The sequence below is a fragment of the Pimephales promelas genome, chromosome 16 (genome assembly GCF_988280905.1).
Source record: "Pimephales promelas chromosome 16, fPimPro1.hap1.1, whole genome shotgun sequence".
NCBI lineage: Eukaryota > Metazoa > Chordata > Actinopteri > Cypriniformes > Leuciscidae > Pimephales > Pimephales promelas.
The window spans coordinates 31,634,508-31,657,939 of NC_142784.1; the positions used below are offsets into that span (position 1 = coordinate 31,634,508).

At 37.8% G+C, this 23,432-nt stretch overlaps 3 protein-coding genes and 1 pseudogene across 11 annotated transcripts in view; 1 reads left to right on the top strand and 3 right to left on the bottom strand.

The window, feature by feature from the left end:
• LOC120470830 (NLR family CARD domain-containing protein 3-like) overlaps positions 1-23,432 on the bottom strand; it is a 59,537-nt gene that overhangs the window by 9,053 nt on the left and 27,052 nt on the right. For 2 of the 6 annotated variants that reach the window (XM_089120684.1, XM_089120685.1), the window contains exons 1-3: positions 1,132-1,193; positions 455-568; positions 63-176 (exon numbers count right to left, since the gene is read on the bottom strand). In XM_089120684.1, the coding sequence (XP_088976810.1) occupies positions 63-176; positions 455-568; positions 1,132-1,181 (278 nt within the window). In that variant the 5' untranslated portion in view covers positions 1,182-1,193. Of the gene's footprint in view, positions 1-62; positions 177-454; positions 569-851; positions 966-1,131; positions 1,216-1,511; positions 1,657-23,432 lie in introns of those variants that run through there. The other 4 variants (XM_089120681.1, XM_089120682.1, XM_089120683.1 and 1 more) reach the window with 4 other exon arrangements.
• Positions 7,033-8,688, top strand: LOC148973385 (zinc finger MYM-type protein 1-like; annotated as a pseudogene).
• LOC148973386 (NLR family CARD domain-containing protein 3-like) lies at positions 12,042-23,373 on the bottom strand. Of its 4 annotated transcripts, XM_089120677.1 has the most exons (11): positions 23,213-23,373; positions 22,822-22,917; positions 22,539-22,652; positions 22,169-22,282; positions 21,766-21,876; positions 21,426-21,503; positions 19,511-21,349; positions 18,495-18,665; positions 15,104-15,274; positions 13,299-13,477; positions 12,042-12,526 (listed from the first exon to the last, which is right to left on the bottom strand). In XM_089120677.1, coding segments are annotated over exons 2-11 (2,829 nt in total). In that variant the 5' UTR covers positions 22,872-22,917; positions 23,213-23,373; the 3' UTR covers positions 12,042-12,524. The 4 variants fall into 4 exon arrangements, with proteins under 4 accessions (XP_088976803.1, XP_088976804.1, XP_088976805.1 ...); XM_089120678.1 differs by lacking the exon at positions 22,539-22,652 and having other exon boundaries at positions 23,213-23,372; XM_089120679.1 differs by lacking the exons at positions 12,042-12,526; positions 13,299-13,477; positions 18,495-18,665 and having other exon boundaries at positions 15,100-15,274; positions 23,213-23,371.
• LOC120470709 (NACHT, LRR and PYD domains-containing protein 12) overlaps positions 12,042-23,432 on the bottom strand; it is a 42,109-nt gene continuing 30,718 nt past the window's right edge. The window contains exon 15 of the mRNA XM_089120665.1: positions 12,042-12,526. Within this exon, the coding sequence (XP_088976791.1) occupies positions 12,525-12,526 (2 nt within the window). The 3' untranslated portion in view covers positions 12,042-12,524. The remainder of the gene's footprint in view (positions 12,527-23,432) is intronic.

Genomic DNA, 23,432 nt, shown 5'->3' on the forward strand with positions numbered 1-23,432 from the left:
TACCACAGTATTAATAAACACAATATCTTTTTTTAATCATATATTTTGTTGAAATGTAATACCTGAGATCATGTTGTGTATCTCCACTCTTAAAATGTACTGGCGGACTCATAGACACGTCACTCCTCATAGACACACAGCTGGGCTCTGGATCTGATCTCTTCTGATGAACTGAACTATAAAAGAGTTAAGTTAAACATATTTGTCATATCTATCAATAAAACAATCAATTTTCATGATTATTTAATTTACACTGTTATTAAAAAAAATTGCACACTGAAATTAGTTCTTTCACAAGTGTGTTTCTGTGTGAGCAACACTACTGTATGCATTAAAATATTACATTAAAACATTCTTCTTGTTCATTGTTTATATCTTGTAGAATATATTACAGATAATGTTCTGATAAAATAAAATGCCATACTATAATCATATTTTAATAGAAATGTAATACCTGAGATCATGTTGTGTATCTTCACTCTTAAAATGTACTGGCGGACTCATAGACGCGTCACTCCTCATAGACACACAGCTGGGCTCTGGATCTGATCTCTTCTGATGAACTGAACTATAACAGAAGATTAAAGTTAATACATTGAATTACTGTATTCAAAAATTACCTATTCATTTATCTTCGCAATGTTGATCAAACAACCTGTAAAAATAACTAAGTGCTCTCATACGTCTCTCATATGTGAGTAACACTATATACATTACATTAGCTACACATAAAAAATAACTGTAAGCAATGTCCAAAAATAATTTCTTATATCTTGTAGAATATATTACAGATAATGTTCGGATAATATAAAATTCCATACTATAATCATATTTTTATTGAAATATAATACCTGAGATCATGTTGTGTATCTTCACTCTTAAAATGTACTGGCGGACTCATAGACGCGTCACTCCTCATAGACACACAGCTGGACTCTGGTTCTGATCTCTTCTGATGAACTGAACTATAACAGAAAAAAATATATATTATTATTATTATTGGTGATAAAATAAAAGGTAAAACTGGCTGGTATAATTGTTTTAAATAAATTTTAAGTTTTTAACTTTAAATAAAAACATCTTCTTGCCAATAATTTAAAGATGATTTAATCTGTAGTTTATTCAAAATACCTGCATCCTGGATAAAAATCTTCATCTCTGGATGTTTGAGTCTCATCCATGATGAACAGTTGAATCTGATCTTCACCACTGACTCTGAATGGAAATGACAAACAAAAACAATAATTCACAATAATTCAGCAGAACGGATCCTGAGATTCAGAGGAACAGGATCATGAGACGCGGCGTTCACTCAAATACACACTGTTAGTCGTATATTCACACAAATGCTAAATAAACCACAGACAACACGACACAATGATGGCATGATTTGCTCTAAAATGAAAAATATCAAACACATATAATAACTAATATGTCCTTTAGGAGAAATAGGCTAATATTGGCCTAAATGCGGAAGTGAACTGTAAACGTCTCGAGACCTGAACACTCACCTTGATCAACGTTCATCACATTCAGATTCACAAAATCCACCGCCGTTTCTATCAAGTAGTTGCACGTAAATTCTTGTCTTAGCTTTTATGAAGATTTCCATGAAACGCTTTGCATTTGATAATCAGTATATTTTAATACTGTCGGTTTTGGCGAAACACCAACTCTGATTACTTTCACTTTTTGTTACGCGCAAAACAATGATGGCGTCACGTTACGCGCGCGCTCACAGTCTTGCACTGTTTGTTAAACCAAACTCGCAGTAGCAACTCAACAAAATATAGCCTACACTACTATATTCTGCTAAGTTGCTCCTGCGAGTGTGGTTTAAATTGTTTTAGAGGTTTTTTTTTAAAATACTGTATTAATTTATTAAAGTATTATTTCAAATTTGCACATGCGTTTTGAAGACGCGTGGACATCATTACACTGTATCATTACTAACTTAACGCAAATACGATGCATGCGCTTTCAGCGTGATATATGTATATTTTTTAGGATCAAATTAAAGTTTTTTTTTATTGAAGTGTAAAATTAACAACAATGTCTGGCTTAGTCAGAATTCACAAGAATATCAGTACTGACAGGAAACGGAGCACGTAAAATTACAAACAACTTTAGGGAAAGAAGAGTAAATTAAAGTAAAATAATACAAATTAAAATAATGAACAATGAAAACAAAGAAACAGTCATGGAACAATAGTTAGGGGCTTCAATTAATTTTAAGTGATAAACAAAATTAAGACTTTTTTTTGTTGTTTTCTTCTTTATGGACCACCGGGGATTTGTAGTTCAATGCAAATTGAAGACAGTAAATAGAGGCTCTGTTTTTAAACATTTACATTTGTGGATGAAAAATTTACCAATACATGTCCACACCAGAATGTGTTGCTGTAATAGAAGAAGAAAAACAAATGATCCGTGGTCTCTATGTTCTCACACAATACAGCTCTATAAGTTAAATCTAAGTGAGAGGTTTCAGTTTTTCAACCCCATTTCCTGTTTACCGTGCATGGCGTTGACGTCATTTCTGTGCCAATAACCAATGAGAAGCGTTATGGGCGGGACTGCACATACAGCCCCGCCCCAGGTGCGGCCCCGCCCCGATCTCCAGACTGCAGCCAGGTGTAGGCTACTTAGGACAGTTTGGTGTCTCATGAATCTCTTGACCATGTATGGATCATATGCTAAAGTCTCCGTGCCTGAATCTGGAGACGCCTCCCTTGATCACAAGATTGAAAATGATTTCGATGCATGTTCGTGCTACACCCAGCAAAAGTCCTCCAGGTAAAAAGAGCTGATAGTGTTGTATCGCTTACTGAGATATTCAACGCTATTCAGTCCCTGAACTTAAAGCAAGGCGTGGTTTTTCTCAAAAGATAACGAGACCTCCATGTGTTTGCTGGGAGGGGACGTCCCCCGGACTGTTCAAACGTCCCTTTAGGTCCGCATTACGTCAGCTTGCATTTAGTCCGCTTTGTAACGTTCGTTGACGGACATTCGGGGTCAGTTTGCGAAAGTCTCTATTTCTTCGTCCCTCACATGCGGCCGGGCGAGTGGCCACAAAGCTGGCACGGGTTGGCCTTTTAAAAAAATAATTAACGCAATTGAATAAATATAAAAAAAAACATGCAATTTTGCAGATGTAAAAGCTGACAGAACACTGATGAGGTTATTGCTTTAGAATAAATTATATTTATACCACCAAAAATCATTTTTCAATCATCAGGACAAGCACATGACAAGGCTTAATCAAAACATATAGAAGAACAAGAGGCGAAACTCTGATACTTTTTTGGTAACAGCCACTAGGTGGCGCTTCGGTAGCGCGGCCGCCATTTTGGGGGCGAAAATTCCAATGGGCAACAAGACAGACAACAGTTTTTTAGGTAGTTTTTTCATGCATTATTGAGTATTTTCATTTTATGCAACTTAACACATTTACTACTATTTAGTTACCAACCCCACTAGGCCTGAAATATATTTTGTACGTTTTAAACCCCTGAATCATGCAACAAACATGATGATCTTGTAGAAAATGATGCATTGCTGTGTCCATGTTATCCTATGATTGCCATTTTTGTACAGTGGCTGTGTTTATATATATATGACTGCCGAGTCGCTTTCACCCCAAAATGGCGGAAGCGTAGCACTGCTGCGGGGCTGGTGTTGCAATGGAACGTTTTATTGGCTTTCACTTCTTGTCAATATACGTTCTTTGGCTTAATGTAATAGTCAAGTCATCCTTAATGTGTTTTTATGTGACTGTTTCCTGTTTTGTGTGACAGAATATCCAAATGAAGAGGAAGGGAGACATATTTATGATAGATAGCTATTTTTTCCAAAAATCTAAGAAGGAAGCAGGAGAACAGGAGCTAAGAGAGGATGTAGAGGAGAGACAGAAAGGCACAGTGGAGGGAGGGAAGGATGTACTGGAAGAAGAAGATGATGTAGAAGAAGAGGAAGAACAAAGCAAAGACACTGAATGCAGCATTAGGAAGACAGAAACAGCTTCTGCATGTCCAGTAGGTCCTCAGGGTGTTGTCATAATCTTTCATTTAGGTTAGATCATATTTAAAGGGATAGTTAACCTAAACATTAAGATGATGTCATCATTTACACACTCTTATGTTGTTCTAATGTATTATGTAGTAGATTAGGGTTTAGAGTTGATTAGAGTCAGATCTATGTGTAGCCCTTCAGGAGAAGAGTGAGAAACCCTTTTGTAGAGGAATCAAACCAATGCTGATGTAACGAGTGCCCAGTCATTTTTAGTTATTAAAAACTATATATCTCATTCTTAGATATATCCAGATTCAGAGGTGAGGCCCACCCAGCCAAACTTGCAGACATTCCCTAAAACTTTTCAAGGAGCTGCAAAGAGAAGTTTTCACAGTGAGTGGAAGAAGGCATACACATGTCTGGAGTATTCACAGTCCAAGGATGCTGCACACACTGCTTCACTTGCAGACACTGTTCACTCCCTAATGCTGCCATTGGTGTGTTCCAAGGTTATTATAGTTTTGCATTTTTCATTAGTTTTTATTTTTATTTCGTTTTGAACTTTGGTTTTCAAATTCAGTTTAGTTTTAATTAGTTTTTAAAGTTGGTTTGCTAGTTTAGTTTAGTTTTTATTTTTTGAAAATGCTTAGTTTTAGTTTAGTTTTTATTAGTTTTAGTGTTAGTTTTAGTTTTTTAAATTTTTTTATTTAGGGTTATTTGTCAGGGGCAAGATTCAAATAGGTCAGAAAAAGAATTGTGTAATAATAAATCAACAAAAACATCATTCAATTTTAGAAATATCTATTCAATAAAAAAAAAACAGTACATAAAAAGTACATTTGGGCACAAATAACAGTATATATATATATATATAGGGCTTAACATTAACTTTTTTGCTCACTAGCCAATGTGGCTAGTGGTTTTCAAAAATTACTAGCCACGCAGCATTTTGACCAGCCACATTTTTGTTGTTGGAAAATTATGTTTTATTTGATTAAAGTTGACAATGGGGCTTAAAACGTACTAAAATGTACTAATATTATCATTAGCTCTGATAAGGTTGTAAAACTGCTTTTTTGATAACATGTTGTCTATTAAGATAAACACATAAAATAGCTTCTTATTGTATTGTATATAATAAAAGTGCTGCATAATTTTTTACAGCAGTAAATGTTGTAGCCTAAATCAGAGTAGAACAATTATCTGCATTAGAAACAACGAGCAAAGAATAATTTTTTTTAAAAGAAAAAATCCACAAACAAGGCAACAGGATTAAAACTTTTTTTTATAGGTCTATGACAGTTTTAGGGACTTTGGATTGTTTGTTTTGCATCAGCATTTCCTCAGAGCTCTGACATAATAATTATCATCATGAAGCTCTGGTACCTCTGAGTAATTGGAGAGATGTCCACCTGAAACAAGTATAGGCCTACAAGTCTTTATTTCCATATTATTCCCACAAACGCATCTCCTGCTTTCTTTCATGGCATGATTAATTTTATTAAAACATAGAATTAACTTTGGAAAGATAGTTGTGACATGCCATAAGGGCAGCCCTGCTAGTAGTTAGGCTACACCGTGTCCCTTAATCATGAAGATTATTTTTTTCTTTATATCAGTCACGCACACTCACGAACTGACTGAACGCTGTGTTGATGTGTGTGTGCATGCGACCAGTGCGATGCGACGTGTGATCGTTTTTTTTTTTTGGACAAAAGTCTGGATGTTATATTTGGCGCGCGCACCATCGCACAGCGGCACTGCAGGAGAGCGTGAGACGCGTCTGTGGTCTGGATTCTCCTGCTAATAAAAATATCGCTATATCATCACATTAAGTTGATAATTAAGGGCAGACGAAAACAGCCCTCAGTCCGACGGCCTGTCCGCAAGTTTAATCTCCGTATCTTCTTGTTTACAGTTGTCGTTCAAGAGGATTCGCGAATGGACCAATGAGCAAACACTAGACTATGTGCAGGTAGTACTCATGGGAGTTGTAGTTTAGTAGTGATAAATTTCAAATTCGTTTGTTATGTCAGATGTCTTTGACAAGACTACAATTTTTCAACACGCCAAAGTGGCTAGTGGGAGTGACTTTGTTACCCGCCACGCGTGAAATCCACCCGCATTTGTCTGGTTGGCGGGTGTTAATGTAAAGCTGCTATGTAATATATGATCACAGCTTAGTGTTTTGACACTGACAACCCGAGTGCATTTTACCTCAAATCTGTGACTAGTTAACTTTCTAAAGAAAGCGCAAGATTCTCGGGTCGACATTAACACACACTGACAAAATTGTATTCAGAATTTAAAAAATACACCTTTTAATGTGTGATTGTGAAGGTGTTCACGAGATACCAACCTTTAGCAAACTTGCTTGTCGAAAGCCCTCGTTTTTATGGAGACGCGGTGTGCACGGAGCGGAGGGGAGAGGGAGGGAGGGTGCTGTGTGTGTGCGCGGCTGCGCGCGCATGCATGTGACAGATGAGAGACGGAGGGAAATCACGAAATGCAGCTGAACGAATACACTGCGTGTTTTAAATAGCGTTAAAAATTAAGGACATTGACAAAGACGAAAACTAAGGACATTTACCCTATAATTTTATTTTATTTTAGTTAGTTTTGCAAACACACATTGTAGTTTTAGTTAGTTATCGTTTTTTTGTAATCCCTCGTTTTTATTTTTATTTCAGTTAACGACCATGTTTTTTCCCACCTAGTTTTCGTTTTTTCGTTAGTTTTCGTTAACGATTATAACCTTGGTGTGTTCACATCTTCAAATGGATTCTCAAACTGGAAGAAAGCCACATTTAAAGACAGTGGATTCAGTTTGCGTGTAAAGTCAGATGTCCATGTTAGTGCAATGAGAACTAAAGAATGGGGGAGAACAACTCGTCACTGTTTGCACTGATGGATCATGACCATAAAAAAGGTTACTGAACATCAGAATTATGAGAAAACCTCAGCTGAAGTTCTTCTCCTGACAGCTACACAGATCATCGCCCAGCGAGCCCACAATGAATCGGCTGCTTCATCAAACAGAGGGAAGTTTTTAGAGATTTTACACGTAATCGGCAACTGTGAACAAGCAAACATGCAAAAAATGAAAAATACACAAGCAACACAATTCAAAATGAAATCCTTGAATGTTTAGCAGGAATAGTGTGTGATGAAATTATTGAAGAGGTAAAGAAGAGTGAACACTTGCTGTTAAAGCTGATGAGACAAAGGACCTGATAAAAGCACAGACGGCACATGTGCTGAGCTACTCTTATAATGCCATCGTACATCGTACAGAAGCAGAGCAGTTCGATGCCGCAGGATTCACACAAATAATCATTGAAAGTTTAGAGAAATGTGGATTGAATACAGGAAAACTCTTGTTGGACAAGGGTACGATGAGCATCTGTCATGAGTGGTCAGCACACAGGAGTACAAGCAAGAATCAGAGAGATGGACAAACATGCATTCAGTCCATCGTAGATCACACTGTTTAAACCTTGTTCTTGTGGACTGTGTGAAGTCGGATCCGGATGCTGCACGTTTCTGTTCCTCACTGGAGAGGCTGTATGTTTTCTTCTCCAGTTCATGCGTTCACCACAAATGGCTAGAAGAGCAAAGTGAGTTGATCGAGGGAGAACCAAGAGAACTCCAGAGATCGAGTGATACAGGTGGGTTTGCAGGTATATAACTTGTCGAAATCTAATGGGTCGATTGTCGGCTGTCAAGAGTGCTTGAGGACATTTCAGAGGAAGTCTTCCTGATAGGGCTGTAGATGCGAGGGGGTTACTTGCTCAGATTGATTTAATTTCACAGGGCTTTTGTCAGTCTTCAAAACAGTTCTTGGTAGCACAACATTTTTATCAGACATGCTTCAGTCTCCCACGTTAGAGATGTAAAAAGCAGTAGATCTCATTGGAGCACTGAAACAAACCTTTAAAGAGGACCATAGTGAGACTTCCTTCAACAATCTCTGGGATGAGATTATCAAGACATGACAATTGCAGCATTTCCTCAGACATGACACTTCCTAAGCGAAACGACAGCTATCTTGAGCACTGCAGGGTTGTGTCAGAACATCTACAGTCGGACAGCATGTGGAGATGAACAGTAAGGAAGCCTTTAAATCATGTTTACTACCCAATCATTGACTGTATGACTGGAGAAATAGAGAGGCGTTTCACTAAATTAAACTGTGGGATCATGAAAGGAATTCAAGCACTTAACCCCTCAAACAGCAACTTTCTGGATGAAGAAAGCATTGCACTCTTAGCCAAGGCTTACGATGCAGATATGGAGGAGCTAAAACACGAGCTACATCAGACCAGACCAATTTTAAGCAGGAAAAAGTCTGATGGACAGATGATGATGAAATTCACCAGGTTTCTTGAACCTTTTAAAGAAATCTTCTTTGAGCTTTTCCGTCTTGCAAAAATCGCTGTTGTACCTGTAAGTAGTGCCTCATGTGAGCGCCGTTTCTCTACGCTGAAACTTGTAAAAACTCACTTGCACTCCACTGTGTCATATAGTAGACTAAACAATTTGTCAATACTTAGTATTGAGTCTGATCGTCCAAAGGCAATAGACATGGATGTTTTCATTAAACGGTTTTGTGCACAGCATGGTAACTCAGCTCTTCTGATATTTTGGGTTCTCATGTTTGACTGTTTGTCTGATTAGAGTAACTAGGTTCACATAATCAGTTACAGTAGTATATCTACTTCTCTATGTCATATTCAGATTTTTTTGTACAGTCGAGAACTTCACGGTCGCAGCGCGAGACTTTCATCAGCGCCTCGATCAGCTCGACACTTCTAAGTACGAATTGTTGTAATATAGTAATTTGCCAATAGGTGTCACTGTTGTATTAAGTGAGTCACCACAGTGATGTTATTTCTTCTTCGCTGTTTTTCTCTCTCTCGCTGGAGTTAATAAAAAGGACACGTGAACTTTCAACAGGTTATGGGCCCAGATCCTCGCTAAAGAAATAGACAGTGTACTGGAACTCACAATGGAGGATAAACTGTTTATTGAAAAGCTGAGTGGGCCAGAGAACTGGGCAACGTGGAAATTTCAAATGGAACATTTGCTGAAAGCTAAAGGACTATAGGGCATGGTGATGGAGACAGACAACGTGGCAGATGGAGCAAATGCACAGGCAAGAGCAGAATTTGAAAAACGGAAGGAAAAAGCATTTTCTGTGTTGGTGCTGAATGTAAGTACATCTCAGTTGTATCTGATAACAAGCTGTAAGACCCCTAAGGAAGCTTGGAACACACTAAAGGGACATTTTGAAAGAGACACTCTTGCAAACAAACTGTTTCTGAAGAAAAAATACTTTAGATGTGAAATGAAAGAAGGAGAAAATCTAACTGAACATTTGAAACGAATGAAGGAATTAACTGACCAGCTGGGGGCAATAGGCGCATTGATTGAAGAAGAGGATCAGATTGTAACACTGCTCGGTAGCTTACCACCAAGCTATGCTACAATTGTCACTGCACTGGAAACTAAGTTGGACAGTTTAACGCTGCAGTTTGTTCAGCAAGCATTAGTAAATGAAGAACAAAAACGAGTGTCTGCTGAGGGTAACTATAGTGGTGCTTTATCCGGTGGTGCGTCAGCGATGTCAATACAAGTTCGCAGTGATATCCAGGCTATCTCCAAGACAGTGAGAGATGACAGATCTAGTTCGTGGAGATGTTAAAAGTGTGGAAAAGAAGGACATATGTTACGACCTGTGATTTGGTTTGTTTTATTGCTTTGTTCTTTTTGTATTTTCTTTCTTTTCTACCCCTCTTTCTTTCTTGTTGCTTTAATTTCAAACAGGAAACAGGTGAACCAACTCGGGGTTGTAAGCCGCCATTGGTTGTCCAGCCGGGGCGTGGACTTTATAAGGACGCTGCTGGAATTGATCGGGGAGCTCATTGTTGGTTCGGCCGGACGCGGGTTGAGAGCTCCGGGATCCCTCCTCCGGCCGATGATCAAATGTTGTTTAAGAGATTTTAATTAGTCCATCTGAATCCTGTTCTTATGTTTAAAACAACTTAACAAAGTGGAGCGTGTAGGGGTGTCCTGCCTTGTTTATTTCGATCTTGTTTGACCTCTGTTTTTGAGCAGGGAGTTAGGTAAAATCAATGTATTTTTTTTGATATTGGAGGTTATTAATTTCCCCTCTTTTCTTTTATATTCGTTTTGTTTGTTATTTTGGCCTTTTGGACATCCTGAAGATTTGCTCTTTATTTCACTTGTTATTCCTTAATAAATTCTTTACATTTTGCTTAAGGTTTGTGTTTGAGGTTTTGATTCTCGACCGGAGTGATGCGTTCTGGGATTCCATTTCCACAACCCAATAATTTATTACGCCTCGTTGGTGACTTATATTCCCCTAGACGCAAGACGTAATAACATATCAAACGTGACTGTCCAAAAAAACAGACTAAAATTCACAAAGCAAAAAATGTAACATGTGACCATGATGAATGAATTCTCAGTCATCTGAGAATGCCTTTATTCCTAGAGAAAATCAGGATAAGACAACACAACAGGTCGAGTGGTTGATCGATTCTGGAGCTTCAAAGCACATGACGTGTCATAAAGAAATTCTTCAAGACTACCAGCAATTTCCTAAAGCACAGTCTGTGAAACTTGGTGATGGAAGAGTGGTTGACGCTCTAGGAGTTGGTAATGTTAAACTGAGAATGACATTAAAAATGAGTGATGTACAAAATGTCACAATGTTTGATGTGCTGTATGTTCCCAAGTTATCCGGGAATCTCTTCTCAGTGGGAGCTGCAGTAAAAAAAGGGAATACTGTGCAGTTCAAGAAGTCTCGCTGCTACATTCGTAACAAAAATGGAAATCTCAGAGGAATGGGAACACAAAGATCTGATGGATTGTATCAGCTGGATGTAGAGGGAAGTGTCCATTGTGCGTCAAGTGCACTAGCAGCAACCAGCTTGTGGCATCAGCGTCTGGGACACACCACTAAGTTGAAGGAACTGAAAAAAACTGGTAAATGGAGTAGACTTTCCTGAAGAGAAAGAAGTTCTTTTCTGTGAAGCATGTGTGGAAGGCAAGCTGTCAAGGAAGCCACATAAGCCAGTAGGAGAAATTCGTTCAAAACGTAAACTACAGTTAGTGCATAGTGACGTCTGTGGTCCAATGCAGACTGAGTCCATAGGTGGATCAAAGTACTTTGTGACTTTTATTGATGATTATTCTAGATGTTGCAAAGTATACTTCATGAAACAAAAGAGTGAAGTTCTTTCCAAATTCAAGGAATTTGAGAAAACATTATCCAATGAGTGCGGGCAGAAAATTGAGAAGACTGAGAACGGATAATGGTGGGGAATACACTTCAAAAGAATTTCAAGAATACTTGAAGGTTCAAGGTATCCATCATGAGACAACTGTACCTCACACACCACAGCAAAATGGGAAACAGGACATTAATTGAAGCAGCAAGAACCATGCTCTCTCATGCTAAATTAACAAAGTCGTACTGGGCAGAGGCTGTAGCGACTGCAGCTTACACACAGAACAGACTCCCCACATCTGTTCTGAAACAAGTGACGCCGTATCGGAGATGGTGCGACAAACAACCAAATGTGAGTCACATGAAAGTGTTTGGTTGTGTAGCTTATGCACATGTCCCAGACACAGAAAGAAGAAAACTGGACAAGAAGGCTGTGAAGCTTCGTTTCGTGGGATATGCCAACAATGCCAAGGGCTATCGTTTGTATGATGAAGAAAAAAAGAGGATTCTGATTCGTCGGGATGTGATCTTCAACGAGTCAGATTTTGACTTGAAACAGGAAGTGGACATTTCTTGTTCAGAGAACGAAGTGGTCATGAAAACTGACGAGAGAGCATCAGTTGATGGAACTGTCGATGAAACTACTAGAGTAGGTGGCAGAATCAGAAAGCCACCTAAGAGATTTGGTTATGACGAGTTTGCTGATCTGGTGACTATTGAACATTATGCTACTTTTTGTTGTGATGCAGAACCAAGTACACTGAAAGAGGCAATGATGAGTTAAATACTGACAGAATTTTCATTTTTGGGTGAACTAACCCTTTAATATATAAAAAAAACATTTGACAGAAATAAATGTTCAGTGAAATGATTTGCATAATCTTTGTCTTCCTCTGCTGGTATAATTTACAACATCTCTTCTGTAGACAGACTCTTGATCAAACTTATAACACTTTTCCCAGCGCTGTCTGTATCGCACAATAAATCTATTGTCTAAGGCTTGTTTTCACTTTAACCGTTTGACACGTATTTTGAGTGTTTCTCCTTCTACATTGTAATCAATATCTAATAAAGTTGAAACAATTCAAAGCTGCTATTTTCAGCACTCATTTTCATGAGCCATTACTATAAAACAAGAAACTGGTGTGAAGTCACACACACACGTCAGTGTGATCGCTGTGTGTTTCTGTGTCTTCAGTCTCTTTATTCACCATCAGCTGATCCTGAGGAAACTGAACTGACGTCTAAACACTGAGAGTCCTACAATAAAACACACAGACACACACACATATGAGTACGAGACATTACTGAGTCACATCACATCTGGAGATCATTTCAGGAAAATAGACAGAGATATTAATATATTCATATTACAGACAGAGATATTAATATATTCATATTACAGACAGATATTAATATATTCATATTACAGTCAGAGATATTAATATATTCATATTACAGAGATATTAATATTCATATTACAGTCAGAGATATTAATATATTCACATTACAGAGATATTAGTATATTCATATTAGAGACAGAGATATTAGTATATTCATATTACAAACTCGACTCCTAATTAGGACCTGACCCGTAATATATTAATATTAATTCTGCTGTTTAAAACAAACAAAGTAGGAGAAGAGTGTGTGCAAACAGTGGGAAATATTTGTGCAGTGTGTGCATGTCAAAAACTCAATTCTGATTTGAAGCTTGTGACATATAAACACACACATCAACCCGATCACTTTATTTATCGTTCATGTAAACACTACGTTTGGATTCATCAGTCGAAATGAATTAATTCCAATTGAAACAAAAGTTGTGCATGTAAACATGTGAGAGATGAAAATATTCATATAGACCGAGCCTATTCATAGATCATATTCACATCACAGAATTAAACTCTTATTAAAAACAGTTTACAGAGAATAAAGTGGAGCTGAATTATTATCTTATATCCTCCAGTTTTACACATATGAGACCTGTTACTGAGATTGGGTCAATATAAAGATTGGAAAATATACTCACAGTAGAATAATGTCTTCAGTTTATAATGTGGATCATCCTTCAGTTTAGAGAGCAACTTCACTCCTGAATATCCAATATTATTCCCAGTCAGATCCAGATATCTCAGGTGTTCAGGGTTTGATCTCAGAGCTGAAGTCAGAGCAGCAAAACCTTCATCTGTGACGCCACAATAACTCAACCTGTAGAGAACAGCGACACACACTTCACTTTCTCAGTTCAGATCAGATCAGTTTAGCAGTGAATCCATTATTAAAGAGAAAGTTCAAACTTAAAGCACAAATTAATATGTTTGAGGGATCATTAGATTGAGATCTAAAATGTCACAAAACATGATCATACAACATCTAAAGTATCAGGAAAAATAATCTCTTATTTGCACTATATTAAAATTCAGTCTTGTGCAAAATCTGCTTTAATAAATGACACTTTTCACTATAGTTTTACTGTTATTTACTAGATCTGTACTATGTAATATACATGGAGTGTCAATTAGTGTGTGTGTGTGTTTTAATTTTACCAAATGAAAAACAATCCTCTAGAAAGAGTCAATGCAGAAAGATGAAGATAATTAACAGTAAGAATGAATCCAGCATGTTCTTCATTTCTCAGTTCTGACGGTGTTGAGCTCGAGTCTGTTTAAAGTCAAGAGACCTTTTTCACAAAAACCGGAAATACGTAATCGTTGTGGAAACGGAGTTCCCGTCGACTGTCGACACATCAGAAAAACCTACTCTGGGAGGAGAAAATTGATCAGAGAGTCTTCAAAACTTCAAAAAAATGTAAACTTGTCATGGTCCAGTTGTTGATGACTTTGTAAAATGCTGTGGTGATGCTTGTCTGCAGCTGATCTAAGACCAACGATATTGATTTCAGAACTGAAGCTCATTCTTCCCAATATACGTTCATTAAAGGTAAGAAGGTGGAGTGTGTGGAAAGTTATTAATATTTAGGGAGTATTATTTACAATAAACTGCATTTTGATGTGAATACCAGAAAGAAGTCTGTCAGTTTTATTCAACAGTTATCCTCTAGGTAATGAATTTTTTGCACTGCTGTTGCTATAGAACGATCAAAGATGAAGAACAATTTATACAAATATTAATTTATCCCTTGTACACTCAGATTGTTAAATACTCAGAATGATATATTAATATTTTAAATTTATATGTAGCCCACTGTTGTGTGTTCTTATTTATCTTGTTTTATATTGTGGTGTATATTTTTATGTGCTTATTCCGCTGGATACAAATATCTTAATAAAGTTGAGCATGAACTAACGTTACTTCAAAATACACAAAACATAAAAAATAAACAAACAATGACGGCTTAGTGAATGGTGACATGAGAAGTACAGAAGATCACAGGATCAATAACATCCCGCCAGATTGCCTGAATCCATTTCCGTTGAACTTCATCGACAGGGAACTGACGAGGAAAGGAATGAAAACGACAGGTATGGCTGCTTTTGGGAATAACAAAAAAGATCTGTACGCAACAACTCTCACTAGTTGCCTGCGGCGCTATCTGTTATGAATGGAGCGGAAGAAGATTACCACGACAATTGCGTATTTCCGGTCCCAAATACGGAAGTTGTTAGAAAGGTCTAGAGACTGAAATGTTGATTGTGTGTGAAAGTGTGTATTTCAGTGTGACTCTCAGTCCTGCAGTTTCATGTTATTGAGGATCAGCTCGTGTGTTCAATCATTTACACTCAATAATCTGAACTCACAGCAGCAGAAAGAGGCTGAACACTTCAAATATACTTTACATTGTGATTCATGTGTGAGAGTCAAATATGATCTTACCACAGTTTCTCCAGTTTACAGTGAGGATTCTGTAGTACATCACACAGCAGATTCACTGATTCTCCCATTTTATTCCTAGACAGATCCAGATCTCTCAGGTGTTCAGGGTTTGATCTCAGAGCTGAAGTCAGAGCAGCAAAACCTTCATCTGTGACGCCACAATCCCTCAACCTGTAGAGAACAACGACACACACTTCACTCTCTCAGTTCAGATCAGATCAGTTTAGCAGTGAATCCATTTTTAAAGGGACTGTGTGTAACTTTTTATGTAATATATTATTTAAAATCAATATTCACAGAATATTCGAATCTCACGGAGTCGGAGAGAGTGAGTATTAGCTGTTCATGAGCAGCAGCAGGATCAACTTTATGACTCTCTATGGGCTTCTCCCTCGACTTTATCAGACTTTATGCCTCCACGTCCCCCGATTGCCTGTGAGCTTCTCCTCCTGTCTATACGGTAATTTCTCTATTGTGCGACGGAGAGTCGATTCGTTATGAAGCAAACGTTAGCCTATTTTAACAAAAACTGCTTCTACGGGGCAATAACGTAAGATACAAGGTAATGGAGTGATTGTTTAAAACCAAGGGGCTAATCCACCGGAAGTTGAAGCCTAGCGGGAGCCGCCATTGTAGCAGAACCTGCTGTTAGCATCCCATTGACTCCCATTCATTTTGGTGTCACTTTGACAGTGAATAACTTTACATCTGAGGCATCAAAAGACTTAATTTGTCCATTATTTATTTCAAAAGAAACACGACAACGTATAAAACCCTCCATTACCTTGTATCTTACGTTATTGCCCTGTAAAAGCAGTTTTTGTAAAAATAGGCTGTAGCAAGGTTCAGGGAAGAAGGAGGCAGGAACCGGATGACAAAAGAAAAATAAAACTTTATTTAAACAAATTACCCAAATTAAAACATAAATACCGGCCAGCAGCCCCTCGTGGACGACTGCTGGCTTACCAAAATAAAATATAAAACACAAACAAAAGCAGGCCTGTTCCTCTCTCGATCATCCACTCTGTCGCTCCCCCTTTATGGCTCTGCTCCTTCGTGAATGATGCGAGACCGGTGTGCTTCACAGGTGCTGCTCATTAGCACTCGCACCACCGGCCTCGCGACTTTCTTTCACGTCCCTCGGCCGTCCTGCTCACCACATAGGCGAATGATTGCCTCATTACGAATCAACTCTCCGTCGCACAGTAGAGAAATTACCGTATAGACAGGAGGAGAAGCTCACAAGCAATCGGGGGACGTGGAGGCATAAAGTCTGATAAAGTCGAGGGAGAAGCCCATAGAGAGTCATAAAGTTGATCCTGCTGCTGCTCATGAACAGCTAATACTCACTCTCTCTGACTCTGTGAGATTCGGAAGAGAATTATTCAGATTTCACTCGGTACAGCTACTAGAAGACGTACAGTTTGCTCACGCGACAGGCTCAGTTTGAGCAGTACGTCTGGCCATCAGCTTTTAACGGGCTTCAATTTTCTCGGTTGAAATCAATGGGGTCACTGTGTCCATTTTTAAAATACGCAGTTTATTCGTTCAGCTGCATTTCCTTTCCCTGCTCTCCCTATGTCTCTGTCACATGCACACGCGCGCGCGCGCGCGCGCGCACACACACACACACACACACACACACACACACACACACACACACACACACACACACACACACACAGCCCTTCCCTCCTTGCACACAGTCTCCATGATAACGAGGGTTCGAATTCGGCAAGTTTGTGAAAGGTTAGTATCTCGTGATCACCTTTACACAATCACTGTGATAATGTCGACCCGAGAAGCGATTATGCCTACTTTAGAAAGTTAACTAGTCGCAAATTGGAGGTAAAATGAAAGTTGTGATTCAAATATTAAAGGTTCTCTAAGCGATGCTGGGCCAAAACATTTTTTGTCACATACATCAAACGTCTCCTCACTATCGGCTAGCTGCCTGTCCCCTAAACACACTGTAAAAAAACGCGGTCTCTGTAGACACCACAGGCTCCACAAACGGCAACAAAAACAATCATGTCTCACCCGGACCACGAAACCTAACAAACAGTGTTCCAGCCAATCACTGGCAAGAAGTATTTGAGGGTGGGTCTGGGGGGTTAGTGCGCGTGCACATGAAGGGGGTGTGTGTGTGTGAAGGAGAGCAGCGAAGCATCAGAGGGAAGTTTGAAAAATTACCGACACACGACCAAAGAGACGTCGTTCTGAAGAACAAATTAAAAAGAAGAAGGAGTCGGATAAAGAATGTGCGAAGTTCCGAATTTACATCGGTAGCAAAGCTTTTGAACGATGGCGAGAACTCCGGCGGCAGAAGGGCTTCCAGTCCGACATTCAGGTTGCTCTGATTTTGCTGGACAGGTGGGTAACGTTAAATTGTTTTTTTTTCTTCTAAATTGACGCTTATGTTCGCCAAACCCACACAAGGATATAATTAGCTAGAACTATGCAGTCAGCGAAATGCACGTTCACAATTATTTCAGGAAGCACGGAAGGGAGGGGGAGAAGATGCGGAGGAGGGAGGGTCTAGCTCCGATTTGTTTGAAAATATTCGAACGTCAACACCCAGGATCGCTTTGAGAACCTTTAAACTATAAGCTGTGATTCAAATATTAAATATTGTCATTATTTTACCCTTACACTGAATTGTTGCTCGTTCAATCCAGATGGGTTGTATAGGGTAAATTTAGCATCAGGTGTGGAAATTGTACAGCTGTGGGATTTGTATAGGCTATGTTACATTTTATATAGAAGATGTGTAGATTTTTGGTACGGCGTGTGGATTTTGTAAGGTAAAGGAAGTTCACATTATAGGCTACACTATGTACTGGTTTAATTGTTGAATAGATATTTCTAAAATTGCATGATTTCTTTGTGAAGTTATTATTAAACACTTCTTTTCCTGACCTTTTTGAATCTTGCCCCTGACAAATAACCCAAACTACAAAAAAAGACTAAAACTAACAGGAAAAACTAATAAAACTAAACTAAAACTTAGCCTTTTCAAAAAAATAGAAACTAAACTAAACTAGCAAACCAACTTTAAAAACTAATTAAAACTAAATTGAATTTGAAAACAAACATTAAAAACTAAATAAAAATAAAAACTAATGAAAAATGCAAAACTATAAAAACCTTGCCAGTTCTGACGGTGTTGAGCTCGAGTCTGTTTAAAGTCAAGAGACTGAAATGTTGATTGTGTGTGAAAGTGTGTATTTCAGTGTGACTCTCAGTCCTGCAGTTTCATGTTATTGAGGATCAGCTCGTGTGTTCAATCATTTCCACTCAATAATCTGAACTCACAGCAGCAGAAAGAGGCTGAACACTTCAAATATACTTTACATTGTGATTCATGTGTGAGAGTAAAATATGATCTTACCACAGTTTCTCCAGTTTACAGTGAGGATTCTGTAGTACATCACACAGCAGATTCACTGATTCTCCCATTTTATTCCAAGACAGATCCAGATCTCTCAGGTGTTCAGGGTTTGATCTCAGAGCTGAAGTCAGAGCAGCAAAACCTTCATCTGTGACGCCACAATCCCACAACCTGTAGAGATGAAAAACAAATAGTATAATTTAAACACTATCAAATAGTTTTCCAACAAATTCGAATTCTTATCCAAGGTTCAGTGCCGAGTTTTTCATGCTCACAAATCCTCTAACAAAAAGAGAGGTTATTAGCAAGTTAGATTTTCTTTATGCAGCGTATACTTTATGGTTTATTTATAACTTTGTGAGATTGTGAACTGAGATGAGTGACAGATTTATAATGATTGTAAAGGGAGCGCTCTTCAGAGGTTATACATAATCCACTGAATAAAAGTTTAGTTTTTCTTGAGCTGAGAGGACCGATGGCCAATTATACACTGCAAAACCACATGTCAATATAGATACGCACAACAGATTAATAGATAAATAGAAAAATATTCATATCAATATATTTTTGAAATTCCATTCCCAATATTTGCAAAAGTAATGACTTGTAAATAATCTTAAATGTCTCATTGTACATTGCTATTCTTGTTCTGTAAGAGTCGTTGCTACACATTAAATCTGCACTTTACTAGAGAACCATCACTAATTTCACACACTCAGTGATTTGATTCTTAATTGTCAATCTCACAGTAAAATTAAAGTGTGAAGTTTTAGTAAACTTTAAGCTAAACGAAAGTTAAACTTTAATTGTCTAATAGTCAAATATAAATGTACGACTCTGCTGTAAACCAGACATCAAATGTTTTTAGGAGAAACCAGTTGTTTACTTGGTCTTAATTTCTTTTATCATTTATTGTAAATATTTAAATTCCTTCTTTATGTGCAAGAACTGAAGATTGATGAACTTTTATTTTCTAATGTTTTAACAGTGAACTGATTGTTCTGATTGATACTTACTGAACTGATCTGGATTCTTTAATCACAGGAAGCAGCTTCTGAAGGACATTTAGTTGTTCAGTTGTATTGTCTCTTCCAACAAAATCATCAATATCAAACTTGTCCAGCTTCTCCTCTGATGTCAACAACACAAAGACTACAGCTGACCACTGAGATGAAGAGAGTTTGGCTTCCTTTATTCCTCCAGATTTCAGATACTGTTGTATTTCCTTCACTAGTGAACGATCACCCAGTTCATTCAGACAGTGGAACAGATTGATGGATTTCTCTGGAGAGTCGATGGTCCTGATCTTCTTCTTGATGTACTCAACTGTTTCCTCATTGCTGTCAGATGTTCTCGTCTGTTTCATTAGTGTTTGTAGGAGAATCTGGAGAGACTTTACTGACAGACCCAGAAGAAACCGCAGGAAAAGATCCAGATGTCCATTTTTACTCTGTAGAGCCTCTTCCACAGCTCTCTGATGCAGCTCAGATAATGAAACATGTTCTGATGAATTTTGTGAAACTTCTTCTGTTGGAACATGTTTTGATGAATTGTTTTTAAACCAGTCCTTAACTTTAGACTGCAAACTCTGTTTGGTGATTGAGTCAAATACATTTCTGTTGTTGATTGTACAGGAGAGATGCACATATAGAGCCGCTAGATGTTCCTGAACACTCAGATGAACAAAGCAGAAGACTTTCCCCTGATACCAGCCAAACTCCTCTCTGAAGATCTGAGTGCACAATCCTGAGTACACTGATGCTTCTGTCACATCAATGCCACACTCTCTCACGTCTTCCTCATAGAAGATCACATTGCCTTTCACAAGCTGCTGAAAAGCCAGTTTCCCCAGTTTGAGGATCAGGTCTTCATCCGTCACCTTCTTCTCATAGTCCTTCTCATGTTTGATGTTGGTCTGAAGGATCAGGAAGTGTGTGTACATCTGAGTGAGAGTCTTGGGAATCTCTCGTCTCTCTGCTTCGCTCATCATCTTCTCCAGAACAGCGGCTGAGATCCAGCAGAACACTGGGATGTGGCACATGATGTAGAGGCTCCTTGAGGACTTCAGGTGTGTGATGATTGTATTGGCCAGACTCTGATCACTGACTCTCTTCCTGAAGTATTCCTCCTTCTGTGGATCATTGAAGCCTCGTACCTCTGTCACTCGATGGACACACTCAGTCGGGACGAGATCGGCTGCTGCTGGTCTGGAGGTGATCCAGATGAGAGACGAGGGAAGCAGATTCCCCACAATGAGGTTCGTCAACAACACGTCCAGTGATTTCTTTTTGTTTGCATCTCGTAAAGTCTCATTCTTTTTAAAATGTAAGCGAAGACGACACTCGTCCAGACCATCAAAGATGAACAACACTTTATATTTGTCACTGGATATTTCTTTAGTTTCAGGGAAAAAGACATGAAGAAGCTCTGAAAGACTGAGTGTTTTGTCCTTCATCAGATTGATCTCTCTGAAAGGAAGTGGAAATATGAGCTGGACGTCCTGATTGTCTTTCTCTTCAGCCCAGTCCAGGATGAACTTCTGCACAGAGACTGTTTTTCCAATGCCAGCGACTCCCTTTGTCAGCACAGTTCTGATGGGTTTGTCTTGTCCAGGTAAAGGTCTAAAGATGTCATTGCATTTGATCGGTGTGTCCTCTGTTGCTGCTCTCCTGGATTGTGTCTCAATCTGTCTCACCTCATGTTCATTACTGATGTCTCCACTCTCAGTCTCTGTGATGTAGAGCTCTGTGTAGATCTCATTCAGGAGTGTTGGGTTTCTCTGCATTCCTGTTCCCTCATACAGACACTCAAACTTCTTCATCAGATTTGATCTAAACCGGTTGAGGACTTCATGGCTGAAAAATTAAAATACCACAGTATTAATAATCACAATGTATTTTTTAAATCATACATTTTGTTGAAATGTAATACCTGAGATCAGTCTGTGTATCTCCACTCCTCATAGACACACAGCTGGACTCTGGTTCTGATCTCTTCTGATAAACTGAACTATAAAAGAATTTAAAATTAAACATATTTTCCATATTTATTATATTACATATCCATCTATCCATAAAACAATCACACTGTATAACAAAAAATTGTACACTGAAATGAGACACTGATGTGTCTGTGTGTGAGCAACACTATAAATTATTACATTAAAACATTCTACTTGTACATTGTTTATATCTTGTAGAACTTATTACAGATAATGTGCTGATAATATAAAATGCCATACTATAATCATATTTTTTTTTCAATGTAATACCTGATATAATGTTGTGTGTCTTCACTCTTAAAATGTACTGGATGATTCATAGACTCACTCCTCATAGACACACAGCTGGACTCTGGTTCTGATCTCTTCTGATGAACTGAACTATAAAATAAATAGATTAAAGTTAATATATTGTATTACTGTATTTAAAAATCACATATTAATTGATCCTTACCAATGTTGATAAAACAACCTGTAAAACGAACTAAGTGCTCTCATACATCTCTCAAGGGTGAGTAACACTACATACATTAAAATATTATCTACACATAAAAAAAATAACTGTAAGCAATGTCCAAAAATAATTTCTCATATCTTGTAGAATATATTACTGGTTATATTCTGATCATATAAAATGTCATTCTATAATCATATTTGTATTGAAATGTAATACCTGAGATCAGTCTGTGTATCTTCACTCTTAAAATGTACTATTTGATTCATAGACTTGTCACTCCTCATAGACACACAGCTGGGCTCTGGTTCTGATCTCTTCTGATGAACTGAACTATAAAATAGTTTAAAGTTAAACAAATTTGCCATATTCAGCATATTATATATTCATTTAACAATAATACAATCACACTGTATTACAAAAATCGTTCACTGAAATGAGTTCATTCACAGATCTGTGTGTGAGCAACAATTATTACATTAAAACATTCTTCTTGTACATTGTTTATATCTTGTAAAATTTATTACAGATAATGTGCTGATAATATAAAATGCCATACTATAATCATATTTGTATAGAAATGTAATACCTGAGATCATGTTGTGTATCTGCACTCTTAAAATCTATTAAATGATCCATAGACGCGTCACTCCTCATAGACACACAGCTGGGCTCTGGTCCTGATCTCTTCTGATGAACTGAACTATAACAGAAAAATAATAATTAATTAATGGTGATACAATTTTAAGTTCTTATTTAAAAGATATTTTAATTAAAATACTGGCTGGTCTAATTGTTTCGATGTAAAAAAACAAAAACATCTTCTTTCCTATAATTTAAAGATGATTTAATCTGTAGTTTATTCAAAATACCTGCATCCTGTATAAAAATCTCCATCTCTGGATGTTTGAGTCTCATCCATGATGAAGCTGAACGGTTGAAACTTTATCTGATCTTCACCACTGACTCTGAATGTAAATGACAAACAAATAATAATTCACAATAATTCAGCAGAACGGATCCTGAGATTCAGAGAAACAGGATCATGAGACGCGAGTTCACTCAAATACACACTGTTAGTCGTATTATATGAACACAATGCTAAATAAACCACAGCCAACACGACACAATGAAGGCATGATTTGCTCTAAAGTGAAAAATATCAAACACATAAAATAACTAATATGTCCTTTAGGGGAGATAGGCTAATATTGGCCTAAATGCGGAAGTCACCTGTAAACGTCTCGGGACCTGAACACTCACCTTGATCAACGTTCATCACATTCAGATTCACAAAATCCACCGCCGTTTCTATCAAGTAGTTAAACGTAAATTTGTGTCTTAGCTTTTGTGAAGGTTTCCATGAAATACTTTGGATTTGATACGCAGTAGAGAAATTATTCTGGATGTTCAATCGGCGAAACATCAACTCTGATAATGTACTTTCACCTGCACAAAACAATGATGGCGTCAATTTTATTAC